Source organism: Notolepis coatsorum, assembly GCF_963971535.1.
Source record: "Notolepis coatsorum genome assembly, chromosome: 1".
Classification (NCBI taxonomy): domain Eukaryota; kingdom Metazoa; phylum Chordata; class Actinopteri; order Aulopiformes; family Paralepididae; genus Notolepis; species Notolepis coatsorum.
Window position 1 is genome coordinate 154,371,367 of NC_140165.1, and position 21,765 is coordinate 154,393,131.

The 21,765-nt window shown below is 41.7% G+C and overlaps 1 protein-coding gene across 2 annotated transcripts; it reads left to right on the top strand.

Moving 5' to 3' along the window:
- The first annotated feature begins 2,701 nt into the window (after positions 1-2,701).
- Positions 2,702-21,651, top strand: mmp11a (matrix metallopeptidase 11a). 2 transcript variants are annotated; one of them, XM_084324694.1, is made up of 8 exons: positions 2,702-2,888; positions 8,681-8,919; positions 12,868-13,011; positions 13,101-13,234; positions 15,118-15,347; positions 15,933-16,137; positions 16,806-17,066; positions 20,424-21,651. In XM_084324694.1, the coding sequence occupies exons 1-8, from the start codon at positions 2,772-2,774 to the stop codon at positions 20,540-20,542; spliced, it is 1,449 nt and encodes a 482-aa protein (XP_084180820.1). In that variant the 5' UTR covers positions 2,702-2,771; the 3' UTR covers positions 20,543-21,651. The 2 variants fall into 2 exon arrangements, with proteins under 2 accessions (XP_084180820.1, XP_084180821.1); XM_084324695.1 differs by having other exon boundaries at positions 15,948-16,137.
- Positions 21,652-21,765: the final 114 nt, after the last annotated feature.

Below are 21,765 nucleotides of genomic sequence, written 5' to 3' on the forward strand. Positions count from 1 at the left end.
TTCAAGGCCCTTGCAGACCACTAGTTGGCACCAGGCCACACAGTGGTTGGAGCCCAGCCTCAAAATGGCTTAAGATCTTGAGGTAGAAAAATGCTGTTTTTGAGTACTTGATTAGAAATACAAAACAATGATTTTTTTTTAAAAGAAACGTACAGAGGTGTTCCATCGACTCACAGGAATAGTGTAAAAGTGCCCAAATAGTGAAAGAAATAGTAAAATAGTTCCCCTTTAAATCCACAATTTGTGGCTGTGTGCCTTTGTACAGATCGGTATGATTTGATGATTATAAGAGGTACTAAAGAAAGGAGCATACTACAGGGAAAGGGTTTTTAAATAGTTCCTATACTGATCGCTGCTATTTGAGACAGACAGAGGCAGCAGCAAGGGTTAATTTAGTCACGTTTAATGGCCACGTCCACTGGAATGAACCCCCTGCAACGCTTATGAGGTCACTGGACAGCAATGCTGCACACAGTGTAGAAAAAATGCAAAACCATGAATAGAAACATGCAACCAATAAATCAGTTCCAACCCGATAATCTGTGCATCTGGTGAGCAGTCATATAACTTCCGTTTCTAATGCTTGTTTGGGGTTGTATAAGGTAAGGAGGACATAAGGAACACCGGTTGATTTCAACTGAGCAATGCAAAAGTAAAACATGCGTTTGCAGTGCTTGTAGTTTTTAGGTGTCACACAATTCAACTTGAGTTACTGATTAACAGCTGAGTCATACCAATGTCATGAATGGCAGAATGTCAGACAAATAGACACCGTCTGTGGCGAATATGAACTTGCATAATATTTGTATCAAACACATGTACACGCGCATGCATGCACGCACGCACACACACACACACACGTCACACACACACACACACACACACACACACACACACACACACACACACACACACACAAGTCACACACACACACACACACACACACACACACACAAACTGCCAGCACGATCTAGAATACTTTAGGCGAAGAAGACCAAAAACAAATCGTGGGCAGTCAAGGACAGCAAGCTCCTACATTGACTGTGACCGTGTGTTGGGGACAGTCCCTTGTCGCCAGCCGTACTGCCAGCATGCTAAAGGCAACACTGTTTGTGTTGTCAAATGTCAGCTTGTAACTTCCAAAATAATAGAATGAATGAAGTTAACACTTTGAATGCCCAAAATCGTTTTATTTTTTTTATTAGCGATCTGAATTCATATTGCATCAAGCGAGTCTACCGTTGGTAAATCAGCCACCCCAGGCGCTCAGATGTGAAAAAAGCACCCCCTATCGTCTCCCAGATGGTAATTCACCCTTTTGGATTGAACTCAATGAAAATGCATGTGGGAAAAAAACCCGGACTCCACATTTTACTTCTCACGCATGTAACCGGCGCCGATCAGCTTCATGCTGGACTCTCAGCACAGCGTGGTTACTGTGTTTTACTGTATACGCGTGGGATCAATAAAAGGATCGATTTTTGGAATGGCTATCAGGAATTGGAATAATCCATTTGGATACCATCTGATCTCAGGTAAGGAATCTATTTTACCAGTCTTAGGATAATCAGACCCGTTTTCACGGAGATATAAACGTTTCCCATATGTGTCCCCCAGGCTGTTTGACTGTGCGAGCAGTCAGGAACTAGGAGAATCGATTTTCAGCTCGCGGCACGAGCGTGCATGCGTACACATATACTATCAATAATCTAGCGATTCATAAATAGGCCGAAAAATGACGACGTTCTAGAATATTCCAGTAAAGGGCGATTATCATGGAATCTCTTCTTTTTTACGTGAAAACGAGTGCTTTTCAAAATGCTAGAAAACGGAAATGAACCGATAAAAAAACAATCCGCTTCGACAATGTTGACTGGAAAATGAGTCTTTGATAAGCAACGGGCAGATTAGACACATAGCCATAATTTAAAACATAGATTAGGCGATATTAACGTTAACATAGGAGTGGATGGTGGCATTCAAGGGGGTAAAAAGGAAAACACGGCCGGCATTCAAAGTGTTAAAGAAGGATGGAGGCATATGGTTCCAAATCTAGGATGTAGCTTAATATGCAACCAACTTAATGACATAACTCTGTTCAAACTACTGTAGTAGTAATGCTATTTAACACATTTAGGCACTAGGTCTTAAATAGTCTCTCTCACTATACTTTCTGATAACAGGCCTGCTGTGGTTTGAAACTTCAGGCAAATTACATTTTATTAGAATCCCTTTCCTGTCCAAACATCTTTTTAAAAGCTGACAGCCATTACACGGAATAGTTCTACTAAATTCTTCACTGCTATTAGTGGCCTTAATTACAGAAATTAACTTAATTGACTTTGTAGGGAATGCTTTGGAGCTCAAAACCCCAAGACTTGAGTGTACCCTATATTTTCTCTGCAGACATGTTATCCGACTAAGCAGTCTTGAAATTGCATGCATGTTAATAATGTAGGAACAGCTGTTGAATAAACAGTGTTTTCCCCTCTCATCCCTACACACTTTTTCAATCTCACCACAGGTGGGTCATCTGTTTTGAATCCATGTTGTAGCAGCATAGAAGGGGTTAAGAGTCACGTGGTAGCGGGTGGTATTATCACCTCAGGCTATAAAAAGTGTATGTGAAGAAAAAGAGAACAAAGAAATCAGAACCTATATAAGAGCTCCCGAGAGCTTGCGCCGTCATTCTGCAGCTGCAGAGAAAGGGGCAGCCTTCGCACCCGCGCACCGCTCACCAAGACAACGTTTCCACTGCTTGCAACGGGGTGATGATGTTGGTGATGATGCAGACTTCCCTGCTCGTGTCCTGTGTCTTCACGCTGCATTGCCTCCAGAGCATGCATTGTTTGCCGTTCCGCGGACCTAGCAGGTACAAAGTTGCGCCGGTGAGTTGAGAACAACTTTTCTCTCTTGTTGGAAAGTGAAAAGAAAACGACTAAAGTGAAAGTAAACGTCAGTAGGCCTACACCCTCTCAAAACGTGTTGTTTTATGACTAGAGTTGATCGCGTGTTATTTTCCTTAGAAAATTACATGCACAAAAAAAGAAATCCCGTTTATGACTTTTCTTGTCAAACTTCAGAAAGCAGTCTGCAGCGTGTAGTGGAGTGGGGTGCTGCCGCGCGTGTTCTGCCTCCTCTGCACCTTCCCCACTCTTTGACATGCATTACCTTGCTGCTGTCTGCAAGCAGGAGCTGCCAGTATTAGTGTATTACCCCTCCTTTTGGCTGCTGTCTGAGGTCATTGTCATTGATACTATTGTAAATAATTAAGAGGATGACAAAAGTAGACTTTTTGTTACTGGACCCATCTTATTATGGACTGGACCTGGATTCTCCTGGTCAGTTAACTTAATGTGTTTAGCGGCAAAGCTTGATATACGATGCATGTGGTGACATCAACAGAAGGTTTTTCTTCTCAGCCTTGCGTGGTCCACCAATCTGACCATGACTGCATGCATACATATTTATAGGAAACGGTTGCTGAGTTCTTCTGTCTGCAGGACAGGAATCGGTAATAACAGGTCTTATACAGTACACACATTGTCAACAACACCATAAAAGAGGGACAGGGTGGACCTCCACAGGCAATGTGATGATGGAAAATGGGCATACGTTTGATTAGTCATATTGACGATTCAAATGTTGACAATAGTTTTTGTCAACAGAAACCTATGGTCGTTTTCATTCTGAATGAAAAAATTTAACAATCCTCAATAGAATGGATGAAAAGTTCTCAGTCTACTCTCCAGCCTAACACTATCAGCTGTGATTTTCACCTGCAATGACAACTTTGTTATGTCTCCCGTTGACTTAACTGGAAAGTCTAATCTGTAGTTTTGTCAATTTGTTCCCCGTTGTTGACAAAGGGGTGAGTGATTATACAAGCTTGGACAAGTCTCTCTGTCTGTGGCATTTGGGGCAGCAGGATTCAAGTGCCTGTTTTCTTTCTCTCCCAGGGAACGAACGGTGGTGAACTGTTAGGATATTGTCAATAAAGCCTGGGTCCCATAGGTTTTTCTTCCTGTTTTGCTCCACTATTTGAGTCTTTGGGCAAAACTATGGGTCAGAAGCTGTGAGAGCATCATTGTGTGTTCCCATAACCTCTACAAGTAGAACTAGGTCACAGCTGCAGATCCCTGCCAATAGCCAATGGAAGACACTTGTGGTTATGTAGTTAAAAGGCCCTTATTATTTTTTTTTATCCACTTTTTCTCCTTTTTCTGTTTTTCTCCCATCCCAATTCCCCCCTCCCCTGTCTTGATCGTTGCTCGCATGTGCCCTCCACTGGTCGGTCGAAGGGAGGGTTGAAGAATCTATCGCATGTCCCCTCCGATACATGCAGAGTCAGCCAGCCACTTCTTTTCACCTGCCAGCGTGGACTCTCATTGGCGAGGTGTAACGTGTGGGAGGCTCACACTACCCTCGACATCTCCTGTCCTTGCTGTGCACAGGCGCCCTGACCGACCTGTAGGAGTCGCTGTTTACAACAACCAGATTACCACCCATCGACTTCCCTCCCGCTGACTCTGCCAATTGAGTCAGTATGACGGCCGGCCCTAGCCGGAGGCAACACTGACAGCCGGATTCGATACCGGTGTCTCGCTCGTTGCTGACGAGCGCTTAGACCGCTGCACCACCCAGCCGCCTATAAAGGCCCTCATTCTTGAAGTTAATCAGATGCTTTGGTTCATTAGCGAGAGGAGAGTGCTTGGGCCTATGGATGCACAGATATATATCGGTAGACAATTGGCGTTGGATGATTTGGGTTAATCGATCTGATTGCAACCTCCTTACTTGCTTAATATAAGTGCAAAGTGAAAAACAGAGTAACACTAACAAAGACTTTTGATTAATTAATAAATTTCAGCGCTTTTCTCCTGTAACTACAGTTTATTGTGAGGCCCAAGTGGGAATGAAGCTGGGATGAAGCTGGATGAAGCGGGGATGAAGCTGGCTGAAGCGGGGGATGAAGCTGGGATGAAGTGGGGGATGAAGCTGGGATGCGCCGATATCTTTTTTTAGGCCAATATCCTCGTTTTTCCTGACCCATATTGGCCGAAGCCAATACCAATACTAATTGTTACAAACAAAATTAAATGTTTGCACAAATGCAGGACAGGTACAAAGCAGGTTAATCATTTCAGACAGGCCTATCTCCATGTCATGCAAGGTCAGATGTCTGCTTTGTCAGATCCATAGACATCAGATCTGGGAGCCTGAGGTCTCAGAGGAAGAGCGTTGTTGCCAAGAAAGATAAGAATGTATAGTAAGTGCCCAGAGGATTTGTGTCATCTCCCATCGCCTGCTTCAGCTTCCCATGATGTATTGGATTAGGGGGATGAGCTGATACGGTATTTGTTGATAGCAAAGCACACACCTCTTGCCCCATCAGATACAATAAACCCTCTTACATTAAGAGATCCTTTTTGCCTGTTTATTTAATGAGAGTGTACACCCTTCATATCAATACCTCATCTGGTTCCTCAAGTAAGCAGTCACTCTGAAGACTTATTCCCACTACATCGTCCTGGATTCACTAAAACCTATTGCCGAAATATGGGAAGTGTACACTTTAACTGAATGTGTTCTAGGCGTTGTTTGGCATTATAGTAATGCAGTTACAAAAAAAGAAACAGAGTTCACATGTCATTATCCCAATGATCTTGGACAGTCAGATCAATATTCATGAACACAGATAACTCTTCCAAGCTATGGTAGAATCCAAAGAAACAACACCATCAAACAACACTTTCTGGAGTCACTTCATTGATAAGGAATAGGAGGCAGACTTTTTTCTGGGCTCATAGAATGTTTGTTTGAGCACCCAAAATAACTTTATTCCATAATACTGCAGTTGTGAACCACATCATGTAGCTATTAGACCCCTGTAATCATCATTGGGTACTGACACAGTCCCACACAATTTATTGTGAGTGGAGCAGGTACAGAAAGCATCACTTGATGAAATCATGGTCTGAAGTGTTTCTGGATTTGGGAGGGAGTTATTCATTTAATCAAAAATCTAAACTACAATCTTGCCAAGACCATCAGAGGGAAATATGTGAACTTTGTTGTAGGTTAAACTGGTTTTCTTCCCCTTAGGGGTGTGGAGGCCATAATTACTATTTTGGGTGTAAACGTTCAATCAAGTAAAAGCTCTTGACAAGAGCTATTTCGGGCCAAAAGCACATTGCTGAAATTATGACAAAACCTAATTTAGCAGCAAAATGTCAAAAGGATGTACCGGGCTTCCATAAGAAGGTTGTTGGTATATTGGCTGAACTGTGTTAACTTAACAATTACTCATTCTGCTCTGGCTTCAAGCCCGCAACATAGTCACAAGTAGCTAAAAAGAGAGTGAACTGATTAAAAAGTATTTTACAATGTCAGGTTGTTTGGTAGAATAGAGACACTTTTCACAGGCACCTTGTACAGACATGTTACCTGTTCTCTTTGAATACCACTCTGTCAGATCCCCCTCCACTGTGGCTCACAGATCTTGTCATCACTGTAACCAGAAGCTAGATGTGTCCATACATGTAATAGATCCCCCCTCCTCACATGATCGCATAATGATAAAACCCTGCATGGCCTCCAGGAGAGCTATGGGGGGGGGGGGGGTTCATCAATGGCTTTTAGCATCTTGTCTCGCATACTCAGCACTGCAGCAGCACTCTCTGTAACAGTACCCCACATAGTCTGCTGACAGGATGTCCACTGTCTGAGCACTGCGCGGGCTGCACAGAGCTATTCTATACTATTGGGCAACTTAAAAGGCTGTTCTACCTAGAGTGGTAAAACGTAATTGCCGGTGTGGAAAGAAAAAAACACTTGTGTCTAAATTTAAAACACATCTTTATACCTTTCCACTTAATGAAATCGACTTGGTCAGGGTATGACCCTGAACTTTGATCCTAAACCTTTTTAGAAATCTAGGTGGTCTGTGCTGTGTTTACATTCCCCTGGGGAGGTCACAACAGGTCAACTGATCCATTTGGCACATGGGCAGGGGGGGTATTTTTCAACCGCACAATCTTTTCATCTCCTCCTTTGAAATGACAGGCATGCCCACATTAACCTACTGCTTAGAATTAGCCGTGTTGTACAACCCTGAAAAGCCGATACTCCCTTCACATGACTGATTGTGATCAGTCAGTGGGCAGTTAGTATAGTCCAGCCTTTCTTAAACAAAGTGAAATACAGGAGGAGGGTTTAGAGTGGGGTGTCCGCTGTTTCTCCTTTGATCATGCCCATCATCACTCACAGCAAGGCCCTCTTTATTTTTGAGGTCTGGAGCACATTCCACAAATCCTGCTGGGTATTGTTCCCCTACCCTACATTGCTGCAACAGTTGAGCCCCACAGAGCTTAGTGAGAGTGGGTCACTTCAAACACAATGACAGCGCCATCATGATTTTATTCGGACAAAACCAGATTTTCTTTTCTCGCTAGAATAGTGTTTTATTTCAACACACTGAATGCACCCATTAGTGTGTTGGCACTCACTGTATATATTTGACTCTATTGGGTAGTGGTACATTTGAAACCTTGGACCCACTTCCACTGTGACTGAAACTGGTGTTAAATGTGCTCTTTACGGGATCAAATATACACCGTGATTTAATGCGGTTGTAGGCTTAGCAGTAGGGTATCCCATCATTTCTGCAGTTTTTTTTTTTTTTTTTATATATTTTTTTTATTATTGCAAAACAAAAATTATTAAAAGTCAGTACTCAACACACAATGCATAATGAAACTTTCAGTAAAGGTGGTTAAAATATATGCAAGTACAGAAACAAGATAAAACAAAATTAGTCTATAATAACATTTTAACCGTATACAGTGTATATCCAGCGAAATTACAATTATATAAATGTTAGTATATAATATACCCCTATCATTTCTGCAGTTGTAGAGGTAGGGGGACAGGAAAACAGCCAAAATGCTCGGCCTGAATTGTAAAATGACAGATGTAGTTCTTTGCATCGTACCACATGAAGAGGTGCTGAGGCGCTGCGGCTCGGACTGCGCTCTGTAATTTCCTCTGGAGGTAATGAGCAGAGCCATTTCCTCACAATAATCTGCAGAGGGATGTTTACTGTAAGAGTTCCAGAGGTAAAATGATAACTGACAGTGTTGTCAATCGAGGCCCACTCTAAGTCAGCGAGGGAGAACAACATGGTTGACTCAAGCACCTGATTGTTCATGTCTGGTGCCTTGTTATCACATTCATAAATACCCAAATGAATTGAAAGATTTGGTAATGCAGTATACCGGACCGGTACTGAAATACTTTGGTTCAATTCTATTCGGGCCATTTTGACAGAAGGGTAGAACTCGCACAGTGCTTTGGTGACCAAAATTTTACACAAATTCAAATAGTACATGAGTTCCACTTTAAAAATGGAATCTACTCTTCAACTCAGCACTTAGAGAATAGATGTCTGATAGAGGCATCTGTCATTCTGATAAACATTTATTTTTGTCATCCACACAACAAGCAACCTTTGAGGAAATGTGTGTATGAGAGCGTTGAGATGTTTAACCCTTTCACTACCACACTACAGAAGGTTAAACGTGTGGTAGTGAAATGTTAACCTTCTGTAGTGTGGTTGTGAAAGGGTTGGCCCTTTGTCGTGTGGCAGCGAAAGGGTTCATGAAGCCTGATGTTTCAATAGGGTTTGCCCCAGGCCTCTGAGAAGCTCCATGAGCTGAAGAAGAGAGGGCGAGGGGTCCATGCCCAGGACACAGTGAAGGAGGCAAGCCTGGCTACCAACAGCACCGAGATCTGGAACCGTCCTCGCTGTGGCGTCCCAGACTACCCAGCCCAGAAGGAGATCCATTACAAGGGACGACACCGGCAGAAACGCTTTGTCCTACATGGCGGACGTTGGGAGAAGAAGGACCTCACCTACAAGTATTTTAACTATGTTATGTATTCATCTTTTTGTTGACATTGAACCCAAGCTGAACCCAAGACCAAAAGACATATCATATTTTTGCCCATATTGTTCTAGTACTTGTACAGGTCAAATAACTTTTTAGTTAGTATTAACAATATGAATTTGGAATTTGAAAACATCCCATTTTAATTCATGGTAACCTACATTAATTGATGTAATTGAATTGATTGATTACAAAATGTAAATGACAAGGCACGAATGGAGTCTTGGCGTTAGTGGAGAGCACATACATTTACACCCACTGCATTCATTTCACACTACACTCACAACAGGTGGGGCAGTGATAATACATGTAGGCAGAAGCCAATTTAGTTTGGGGGGGGGGGGGGGGGGGTGTTCCACTCAAGGAATTCCAAACCAAAAATCTCAAACCAAAGTTCAAAAGTTCATTCTTGTGATATTCCCACCCCAAGGGTACAACTAATGTTTCTTAAGATTGGCAACTCATGAAGCTGTTGGTCTCAGAGTCGTCTGGGGCCTGTTGCCTCACTGTCTGTCTCTAGTGGGCCATTCTTTACCTTAATGCAACCTTCTGTAAAGACAGACGCAGAGAAAGAGCAGGAAAGGGGAGCCGCAGACTAATAAGATTTCGCTGGATACGGGCAATAAATCAGTCACGGTGTCACCTGGCGGAGGGGATGTGGTTAGCCTGAATCATGGCAGCCGTCCAGAATACTCCCCTCCCTTAATAGAGGAGCCACTCCAGCGGCTCCTAAAGCCGTGGTCGGGACCAATCACCGAGACACAGCAGGCATGTAAAATGAGTGCATACTGTAAGAGTTCTGGCAAGGCACTCAAAGTCTGTGTGTAGCTGCAGTGCAGACCTATATCAATTACATTACACTACTACACTGACTATATGAAGCCATCCATCGCACACTGCCATGTACAGTAAAATGTTTGGTTGCTGTTTGCTTGCTGCTACATCTGATCACCCCAGCCTACAAGCTGCTTTGGTCTGGCTCGTATTATAATCAAGGGGGGTGAATTTGTACTCATTGCATATATTATGTTTCCATATTACCCTGTACTCCTGTAGCATGGAGCACCTTAACACTTTGATTGCCAGCAGGGGGTGTGCTATTTATCGCTTGAGTGCCAGCGATTTAGTCAATGAGAGGACGGGGATATTTGCGAACGCATAAACTATATCTTAAATTATGGCTATGTGTCTAATACAACCGTTGCTTATCAATGACTTGCTTGCAGTCAACATGTACGAAACGGATTGTTTTTTCATCAGTACATTTCCGTTTTATACCGTTTTGAATACGAGTATAGTTTTGAAGATTTCTAGTGATTCCAGAAAAATCCACGATAATATCTTTAGTGGAATACACAAAACACGTTGTCATTTTTCGGCCTATTTATGAATCGTTTTCAAATAAACGCTAGATTATCGATAGTATATGTGTACTTATGCACGCTAGAGAAGCGGGCTGAAAAATCGATTATCCATGACCTGGTCAGCACTAACGTCATATACACACATAGGGGAGACGTTGTGAACGCTGTGAAAAAAAACTCTGATTAACCCAATACTGGTAAAATCTATTCCTTACCTCAGATCAGATGTTCTGCAAAAAGATTATTCCAATTCCCGATCGCCATTCCCAATATCGATCACGTTTATTGATCCAACATTAGACCTCGAAACAGATAAACCACGCTGTTTTCGGTTGCCTCAATGAATGCAATAGTCTCAGGTTACATGGCTCAGAAGTAAAATGTGGAATCCGGAGTTTTTTTTTCTCATGCATTTCCATTGACTCCAATCCAATGGGTGCAATACCATCCGGGAGACGATAGGGGGCTGTATTTGCCCTTTTCGAAGTCAGAGCCAGTCCCAATGATAACGTGAGGCTGGATGGATGAAAAATGTATGGATATCGCTAATAAAAGAAATAACGATTAAATAACGAGATTTCTCGTCATTGGCACTCAACGCATGGTGGCCAACAACGAGATTTCTCGTTGCTGGCACCCAATGTGTTAAAAAGTTAAATCATTCCACAGATTCTAACTGTGTTTTCTTACACATGGCACGATATGATGCAACAGGGTTAGAAATTAAAAAAAAAATTCAAGGGCTTTTTTTGCCCCCCTTAATTGATTTTCGGGGGCTTTTTTTGTATTTCGGGGGCACAACATTTTTATAATGAAAATTAACATAAAGATTATAAAACATTGTTGACACTTTTTTTTACAGTCTTCGTCCCTATGTTTGATAACGTAATGTTAATGTCTCCATATATAGGGCTCTACGCTAACCTTTTTCCCAAGGAGCACATGTGCTCCTAAATAAAATCTAAATACAAATTTAGGAGCACACAGAAATTTAGGAGCACAGTGACAATTCTTCAAGTAACACACAAACACACGATGTGTGACATGACATCATGGCTTGGTTTCATGTTTTGAGGTACCTTCAATTATCTGTAAATAATACATACATACTCTTATCTAAATGGATTAAATATTATTGTCCCTGAGGGCAAGTTGTGGTGTTGTCTTGATATATCTACAAATAGCAGACGAATAGCCGGTTGCCTCTGGATCAATGAATGTCTAATATTGAATAATATTATTAGCTATTTTATTTTTAACATCCCTAATTCCAACAGTCAAGAGGCTTGTTTCAAATTGATACATGAAAAACCCCACACGCAACGTTTGTGAGTATAGGCTCTGGCCAGATCGATCAATGAAATATGTTGCGCGCTCAGCGCTGTGGAATGAAGGAAATGCGCATCGGGATCGGATTTGGATGTTATTCTTTGGAGTTGTGTTACAAATGGAACAGTCTTTCCCAGCGGAACACAAGTTACTTAACGTTACACAGGTCGCGCTATGCAGATGCTTAGCTTGCTAACGTTAAGATAGCAGTGTAAATTATGTTACACTATGCATGCTTGATGAGAGCAGAGCTCTCTGTCTGTCTGCGTTCGCACCTCTCAAGCACCCTGTAACACGCAGCGGGCCCCGCCTCCCTCCCTCCTTGCAACAGACATTCCACCCAAACTGAATTTCAGTCCAGTTTCTGAACTATTAACAGCGGAGCTGTTTTGTAATCTTCACTCGTCTCGCACACTGTCTGCAAGTAAATTATTTTTCCGGTTTGCACACACACATATTATTAGGGGCAAATACGAGAGAAATGCTCGCACTGTAGAGCATATATATAATTATATAATTAGTAAACTGTCTGGGGCTTTTCTTGCCCCCCTTAACTGATTTTCGAGGGCATTTGGTCAATTTTCGAGGGCATTTTGCCCCAAGCCCCCGTTAATTTCGAACCCTGTGATGCAATATACTTTATTGTCCCCATAGGGAAATTTGTCTTGGACACATAGCTGCCTCCAAATAGTAGTAATAAAAAACTAAACAAGAATCATATAAACAAAGCATCACACACACATGTAGCACATCACAACCACATATTACACACATTACACAACCAGTGATGAGAACAGCAACATATTGCACAATCCCTCGCATCATATCATGAGTCTATTGCACATCTATCAGGATTCCTGACTGAGATGCAGTAAACGCATTAATTCAAGGCACTTATTCCATATTCTTACTGCAGTCATTAATTTGTTGTGAATTTTTGTTAGTAATTTGATTCCTTTAAATCTTTGATAATTGTTGCATTGGTTGCATGTTGATGATAGGATTAGGAGATTGGTTTTACACCAGAGACACTTCGTTTTAGGAGAGGAAAGGGAGACGGGCCATGACACACTAGTGTCTCTGAAGGCCTGAGGGTCTTAGCAACGGCACACCTCTCTTCTGATCTGATAGTTAAATATATCAGATGAGACGGAGATGTACAAGACAGGTGGTCTCTGATGTGCCTCTACAGATAGTGTGTGTGTGTGTGTGTGTCTCTCTCTCAGGATCGTCCGCTACCCCTGGCAGATGAGTGAGGACAAGGTGCGGCGTGTCCTGCAGGAAGCATTGATAGTGTGGAGTGACGTCACCCCTCTCACCTTCACTGAGATTGACAGTGGAAAGGCAGACATTGTCATAGATTTCACAAGGTCGGGACATTTATTTTGTAATGTACAAACCTAAGCCTTTCTGCCTGTTATTGTCAGTGCTGTCAGAGCTTTCCCCTTATGGAACCCAGGTACTGGCACGGAGACAACCTTCCCTTTGACGGCCCCGGGGGCATCCTAGCCCATGCCTTCTTCCCCAAGACACACAGGGAGGGAGACATCCATTTTGACTATGATGAGTCATGGACCCTAGGCAACAACATGGGTATGTTTTGTACACTACACTAGAATTAAGTGAAGGAGCTACCGTACTTTTCGCACTATAAGCCGCACCTGACTATAAGCCGCAGCAGCTAAATTGAATGATGTGTACATATATAAGCCGCACTGGACTATAAGCCGCAGGTGTTTTAATGTTTAATTACCATATGTAATTAGCATTGGGACACAATACTGTCGGACAAATAACAAGCATTAACTCATTTACAAGTTGTATTAAGTTTAGCAAATAAGGGAACAGATAAATAAAATTTCAATGCAGTCAAAAAAGCTATATTTAGATGTTTACATTTTCGAGTTTGGTCACGTCGAGTCACATATAAGCCGCACCGTTATGCCGCAGGGTCGAAAAATGGGGAAAAAAGCCGCGGCTTATAGTCCGAAAAGTACGGTTGTGAGCGGCATGTTGTGTCATGCTGCTTGAACATAATGTATCTAAATGCAGTCATACTTCCTCTCATATTGCTTACTGATCTGGTGTTTGCCATTAATTAGGGATGTCCGATATTATCGGCCGATATTGGCAAATGTATTATCGGTAATTATCGGTATCTGGGTTTTTTTTTCTTCTTTTTTTACATTTATTTAACCTTTATTTACCCAGGCAAGCAAGTAAGAACAAATTCTTATTTTATTTATTGTCAAAAGTATGCATAATGTTGTGTTAATTCCACGACAAGAGATATGTAATGTTAATTACCTGAAATTATTCAGTAACTTCATAATTATAAACCCTGCATATATCGGTATCGGTTGATATCTGTATCGGAAATTAAGAGTTGGACAATATCGGTATATCGGATATCGGTAAAAAAGCCAATATCGAACATCCCTACCATTAATTGATACTTTGAAACCTGTTATATGACTATATAATTGTGCCTACAAGATCTGTGTAAATTTACCATATCGCTCACACCACTGTTATGGGCTCAAAAGAGCTAGAGTGTTACCTTTTTATAATTATCTTAAATTATCAGATTCAATACCATGTTTACGCCATCCCTCATAAGTACTATTCTTCCCTGGTTTTCAACCACAAGACAGACATGAATGACTTGAACCCTCTGAAGTTTGAAATAAAATCATATGAAATGTACATAATATTGGATGTTTACATGTAAAGTGTCAGTCCATCATTCTATGTCTTGCTCTGTTCTGTGAGAGTACTATCTTTTTACCATATGTATCAGGATTTGTAACTGTAAATCTACAAGTTGCTGTATTTCTCCACTAGTGTCACCAAGACAAATTTCTGAATGTGAATGTGACGAACAAAGTGTTTGAGATTCAGATTCTTCTTGCTGTTGTGCATCTTGCCTAAACACCTAAAGGGTTCACAAAATATGTTTCTGACTTACATAATCTTGTTATAACTTAGAGATGAAAAATGTAAACATGGGCTTGCGGACCTTGCGGACATGGGCAGATGACGACATTTACACCACACCAAAGCGGACTCTCGCAGACATGTGGACATGGAGAGCATGAATTTCGCTTAAGGGCAACACTCTATGTTCTTAACAATCAAGCATCTATAGCAGGGGTGGCCAACCAGTCAGAGACTAAGAGCCACACAAATTACTGTGGTACCACAAAGAGCCACACCATATACCAGCGTTTCTCAACCTTTTTTTTCAGTCACGGCACCCTTCATGTGTTTATAGGTCTCACCCTCTGGCCTCTGAAGTTGCTAATGTCTTTTTTATTTGGGCCTCACAGGGTTAAAAGTACCCTGTGAGACCCACGGTTGCAAAATTACAAAATCACTTTTAGCCATTTAAAAAAAATAATGTTTATTTAAAAAATGTTAAAGGGGAACTATTTTACTATTTCTTCTCTGAGACGTGTCTGTCTCTCCACTGCCAGGCACAGACCTCCTCCAGGTGGCTGCCCATGAGTTCGGCCATGTCCTCGGCCTGCAGCACTCCCGCGAGCCGGGGGCCGTGATGTCCGCCTACTACAGCTTCTCCTACCCCCTTCAGCTCAGTGAGGACGACAAGCAGGGCATCCAGTACCTGTACGGCACCCGTCCACATGTCCTGCCTCCGCCCCCGCCCACAGTCAACACAGAGACCAATGAAATCATAAGCAGCACTGTGAGTTTCACTCCTGTGTCCAAATTTACCCACTCTACCATGCTGCACTGAGATATATATCAAACGCACCCTATAGGACACACACTTTTTTATTGTTCCAAATGTGCACAATGTAGTGATTGCTTTTTGTTGTGTTGTTCTCTGTGTTTTATAAGTTTTTGTTGTGTTTACCATTGTGTAAACGTTGCTGCTTTCTTGGCCAGGTCAGCATTGTAAATTAGATTTTGTCTCAATGCTTTTTTATAGAGCACATTTATGGGTTCTCCTGACTTTGTGAGCACCCATAAACATTCACGTTAGCCTGTGTTAGCTTTGTTTGGCAGACAACGTTCCAGACAAAAAAAGGTTCTAATGGACCTGTCTCAAACCCTGCCCCTTTTCTTGATCCTCCAATCACAACTGTCGCTTACCTCGGACAAACTTGGTTTGTCCGAGGTAAGCGACAGTCGTGATTGGAGGATCAAGAAAAGGGGCAGGGTTTGAGACAGGTCTATTGGAAATATACCACCGGTCTACAAACCCTTTTGGAATCTTTATTTTAGGGTTTATTAGTGTGTGGAAATTAAGTGATTTGCTTGTTTCCAGCCTGACTCTTGCCAGACAGACTTTGATGCCGTGTCTATGATCCGAGGTGAGCTGTTCTTCTTCAAGTCTCGCTATGTGTGGCGCATTCGGGAGGGGCAGCTGGAACGTGGATACCCTGCACTGGCGTCCCGACACTGGAGGGGGATTCCCGACAACATCGATGCTGCCTTTGAAGACAAATCAGGAAATATCTGGTTCTTTCAAGGTGGGGGGGATGGACATTATGCTGTTAAGTGGTTTATTTTCCATGAGTATATAATCAAATAAGCCCCATGTATGATTGATTATACAACCAGACGCATGGATTACTCAAATATATTATCATTTTAGGTGAAAAGGATACTCACATTTAATGAAGCCAATCTGATTTATGGGGGTTCAGGCCCCCAATGACTTCCACTATTATTGCTAACAAATGCTAATACTTTGTACTTCCAATATGTCAAAAATCAAAACACTGGTGCTTGTGGGATGGACTGAAATGTTAAATGAGATAAGCTTCTTAAAATGGACAGTGTCCGTTTGAGCATGAATTAACAAAGAGGTTATGGAATTATCACAGCCAAGGATTTAATGTGAATATTGCCATCTGTTGAGGTACTCTGAGCTACACTTTCCTCTTCCGAACATAGTAAAATTGTACACTTACTGTATAGTTCTGTATATTTTATATTAGAATGTAACATAGGAAATGTATATCCCGGACCATATTTTATTCTTAGGCTTATTTTAATTCTTATTCGTGACTTTTGTTTTGTCTACCAAAATGTTTACTGTTTACTGTGGGCGCCGATTTGTAGTGCCAAATTTCCCTCGGGATGATTAAAGTATTTCTTTTCTATTCTATTTCTATTCTATTCTCTCTGGTGGCAGGTCAGAATTACTGGGTGTTTGATGCAGAGAAACCGATCAGGGGCCCAGAGTCTGTCCAGAGCCTTGGTCTCTCGGTCTCCCACATCCAGGCAGCTCTGAGATGGGGCCAGGACAGCAACTACAACACCTACTTCTTCAAGTCAGGCAGCTACTGGAGGTTCAGCTCGCGGGACAACCGCGTCGACTCCATCTACCCTCGCAGTATGCAGGACTGGAGTGGCATTCCTGACGACGTAGATGCTGCCTTCAAAGACATATATGGTAAGATAGAACAATTTTGTGTTTACACATGCAGCTCTTATATTGGCATTATATTACTTCATACTACATCAACCACATACTACATCAACGTGTTAAAGATTCAGTACAGTGAAAAGCGTGTTTGCATTTTGTAAAATTACCCAAAATAGACCTGTTGTTGTTGTTAAATTGGCCCTTTGATGTCTATCCCCCTGGTTATCAACAGAATCAAGCCATTTCAGATATTGCGCCGGTTGAGCGGACGTGCGTGCAGTTCCATTCACACAGCTGAGGGTCGGCCTCTGCCTGGCGTTCTCTCTCCCGACTGTCTCGTCCCCTACCATCATTTTTTAAATACCACAACAGCAGTAGACGTTCTCCTTTTCCACCTAAAGGGTTCACAAAATATGTTTCTGACTTACATAATCTTGTTATAACTTAGAGATGAAAAATGTAAACATGGGCTTGCGGACCTTGCGGACATGGGCAGATGACGACATTTACACCACACCAAAGCGGACCCTCGCAGACATGTGGACATGGAGAGCATGAATTTCGCTTAAGGGCAACACTCTATGTTCTTAACAATCAAGCATCTATAGCAGGGGTGGCCAACCAGTCAGAGACTAAGAGCCACACAAATTACTGTGGTACCACAAAGAGCCACACCATATACCAGCGTTTCTCAACCTTTTTTTTCAGTCACGGCACCCTTCATGTGTTTATAGGTCTCACCCTCTGGCCTCTGAAGTTGCTAATGTCTTTTTTATTTGGGCCTCACAGGGTTAAAAGTACCCTGTGAGACCCACGGTTGCAAAATTACAAAATCACTTTTAGCCATTTAAAAAAATTATGTTTATTTAAAAAATGTTAAAGGGGAACTATTTTACTATTTCTTTCACTATTTGGGCACTTTTACACAATTCCTGTGAGTCTATGGAACACCTAGGTTTTTTTTTCAAAAAAAAATGCATTGTTTTGTATTTCTAATCAAGTACTAAAAACTGCATTTTTCTACCTCAAGATCTTAAGCCGTTTTGAGGCTGGGCTCCAACCACTGTGTGGCCTGGTGCCAACTGCCACATCAACTGCCACATTATTATGCAGCTGAGAAATCTCTGACATCACAGATATGCAAATTTTTCAGATGACTCAGTTCAGTGAGGGTGAATATTGTGAGAGGAGAATTGGAAGAATTCGCCAATATGAGAATTAGAGACATATATCCTATTAATATAAGTCCACATAGCTAAGAAACAATGGTAAACACTGAAAAAAGCCATTTATAAGATAGTTCCCCTTTAAGCACATGTATAGTCAATTGGTCCTGTTGTTCAGCCTCACAATGCTATTTGATAGTAAATGTGTTTATATGTCCCACCCTCTGGCCTCTGAAGTTGCTAATGTCTTTTTAATTTGGGCCTCACAGGGTTAACCTCTTAAGCCCGAGTTATACAGTAAAAGTGTATATTTTCAGCATTACGTTTGTTTACCAATTATTTTAACTGTTATTAGTGAAATATAAGATTATAGAAATCTCAGGGCATTGAGTCGGAAACCGGCGCATATTGACAGGAGGAAGTGGCACATCCAAAAGTGAGTGTAGTCTTTTGAAGGAAGAGACTCAGGGCTTTCAAATTTCGAAAAACTACCCTACCCAGCTCACACCAGCCCCTGTCAATCATCTGACTTCTGGATTTACTTTTTAATTTCTCTTATTTTTTGGGATTATCTCCCACAAACCTGAACGTTATTGCCATAAAACAGAACGCAGTTAGTTTCTCTACCTTTCTGTGAACGTCTTGCAAAAAACGGTGTTGCAATATGATGAAAAATGGTGGAGACATTTACATTATAAAAAAGATGGCAGAATTCAGTACTGTATCTACAAAACCTTCTGTTTAATCATCTTCCCTTTATTCATTTGCTTAGATTTTTCAGGTCTGGTCAATTTTAGCATGGTGTTATTTACAGTCAAAGATATAAAAAAAAAAAAAAATAGAATTGATATTCTCCTTTGGTTCATTACAATTTACTCAAGCCTAGTAACAGACACACTATTTATGACACTGATCCATATATGTCCCTAGATTCAGATACCAAGAACATGCAAATGGACCATTTAAAAAAAAATTGTAAATGTTTATTCTACGTCCTTATGGAATGAGTGACATAAAAAGAAAAGTAAAAAAAAAAAAAAAAAAAAATATATATATATATATATATTTTTTTTTTATGGATGGAAGAGCCGCACATTGACGGGCAAAGAGCCGCATGCGGCTCGCGAGCCGCGGGTTGGCCACCCCTGATCTATAGTGTCTAGTCAACAGAAGGCCCCACCCCCTCTGCCTACTGAGAGTTGGCTGTGCTCAGGGTGGCTGCACTAACACAGTTCAGATTGAGAGTTGGCTGTGCTCAGGGTGGCTGCACTAACACAGTTCAGATTGAGAGTTGGCTGTGCTCAGGGTGGCTGCACTAACACAGTTCAGATTGAGAGTTGGCTGTGCTCAGGGTGGCTGCACTAACACAGTTCAGATTGAGAGTTGGCTGTGCTCAGGGTGGCTGCACTAACACAGTTCAGATTGAGAGTTGGCTGTGCTCAGGGTGGCTGCACTAACACAGTTCAGATTGAGAGTTGGCTGTGCTCAGGGTGGCTGCACTAACACAGTTCAGATTGAGAGTTGGCTGTGCTCAGGGTGGCTGCACTAACACAGTTCAGATTGAGAGTTGACTGTGCTCAGGGTGGCTGCACTAACACAGTTCAGATTGAGAGTTGGCTGTGCTCAGGGTGGCTGCACTAACACAGTTCAGATTGAGAGTTGGCTGTGCTCAGGGTGGCTGCACTAAAACAGTTCAGATTGAGAGTTGGCTGTGCTCAGGGTGGCTGCACTAACACAGTTCAGATTGAGAGTTGGCTCCGCTGTGCTCAGGGTGACTGCACTAACACAGTTCAGATTGAGAGTTGGCTGTGCTCGGGCTGGCTGCACTAAAACAGTTTATTATCACCTCATTTACTCCTTTACAGCACAAACAAGTGAGATTATTTCTGTCCCGGCTCCTTGGCTCTGCAGCAGCGACATCAATAAAACCGCAATAGCAATAGCATAAAAATAGCAGCAAAAACTACTTATAATACAATATACTTAGAATTATAACACATCATTGTACTGGAGCTTTAAGTGTGGTGGCGCTGGCTTAACCACAAGTGATTACATGTGGTAACCAGCATAGTCTTCTGTTGGACAAAGGTCTTATACATGGCTTAATACATGTGGAAAGTATCTGAGCTGTCATTGTTCTGGAAGCCCTAGCATAGTAATTAATGATTGTCACTCACTGCTGTTGCTGATCATAGCTACATGTGTTCTGTATTTTCAGGCTATGCCCACTTTATTCGAGGAAGGCAGTACTGGAAATTCGATCCCGTTGGCATGAACTCACTTGAAGGCTATCCTCGATATATTGGCATGGATTTCTTTGGCTGTAGAAATGTGTGAGTGTCGTCGCGCAACTGTGGAGAATCGGGATGACATTTAATTTTTTTTGTTGAGGATGTGAACCTCTTGGGACAGAATATATGATTTTCTTTTTCATCCTGGCTCAAGGGAAGTAGATGTTGAATCAGGTCTCTTATCTTCTCCTCAAAATCTGTTTTATGGTTTAAACTCCTTGTATTAATATTCTGATTCATTACATCATGTTTCTCAGGAAATCCAATCACGTAGACTTGGCACTTCATGTGCAGCTATATTCACATTTGTTTTGCACATTATGTCACCATGAGGCTGAGATCCGGGCCCTGTTCCAATGTTGTGAACGTGCATTCCTCTCACCTCCTTTCATCGAGTTGGGAAAGGCGATAACCTGATTGAATTGATTCAAAGACGGAACCAGCATACCATACACAGACTGCTTCGTTCCATATAGTGGAATCTTTGCATTTGATCTGTTTTGTTATGACATGGTTGATGGGAATGCCTCTGTCATGACTCATGAGCAAGTACAGTAGTAGGCATGTCCTTGGGAAAAGCACAGTGGTGCCATCTACAGGGCAACAAGAGAACGGTGTGATCTCTTTATTCCATATACTGTCATTTTTTCTGTCATACTGATGACGTTTTTAACTTTAACAACATGGTGCTCTATTCAAGTCTCTCATTGTGGGATGTTCAGGGGCAGCAGCTACTGTAAAGAAAACCTTAAGTTGTCCACACTCTGACACAATTGAGAACTTGTTTTTTTGACAAGATTATATGGTGCTCTAATTTAGTAATGAGGGTGTGAATGCCCTCTGTGCACAGATAGTGATCAGATAGTTTACCAGTTTGTCAGTGCAGGACGCAGACATCTAATGTGATTCCTTTATTCATCTGTGTTTATTATTGGTCAGTGATTATATATTGTTTTTTCCACGACTCTTTTTAGTGTTGATTACTGAACTCTAACTGGTTAATAACCATTGTATTTATAAGCAAACAATTATCTGTACTCCATTTGTTGTAAATAGGCTACATGTTTTTGAATATTTTTATACTCTTATTTACCCTGTAAATTGAAATGTATGGATTGTGAATTATGTTGCTTTTTAATAAAATGTTAACCTTGACCAACTCCCATTGTTTGGGGGCGAGACATTTACTTTTACTGTTGAAGGCTTGCTGGATCAGTTTGATTGGGTAATGCAATTGGGGGGCGTGGTAATATAGTCGCTCAACTTCAA

Coding starts and splice junctions, on each gene's coding strand:
- mmp11a (XM_084324694.1), top strand. CDS start 2,772: ATGATGTTGGTGATGATGCAGACTTCCCTGCTCGTGTCCTGTGTCTTC. Junction 2,889..8,680: donor GCAGGTACAAAGTTGCGCCG/GTGAGTTGAGAA, acceptor ATGTTTCAATAG/GGTTTGCCCCAGGCCTCTGA. Junction 8,920..12,867: donor AAGAAGGACCTCACCTACAA/GTATTTTAACTA, acceptor TCTCTCTCTCAG/GATCGTCCGCTACCCCTGGC.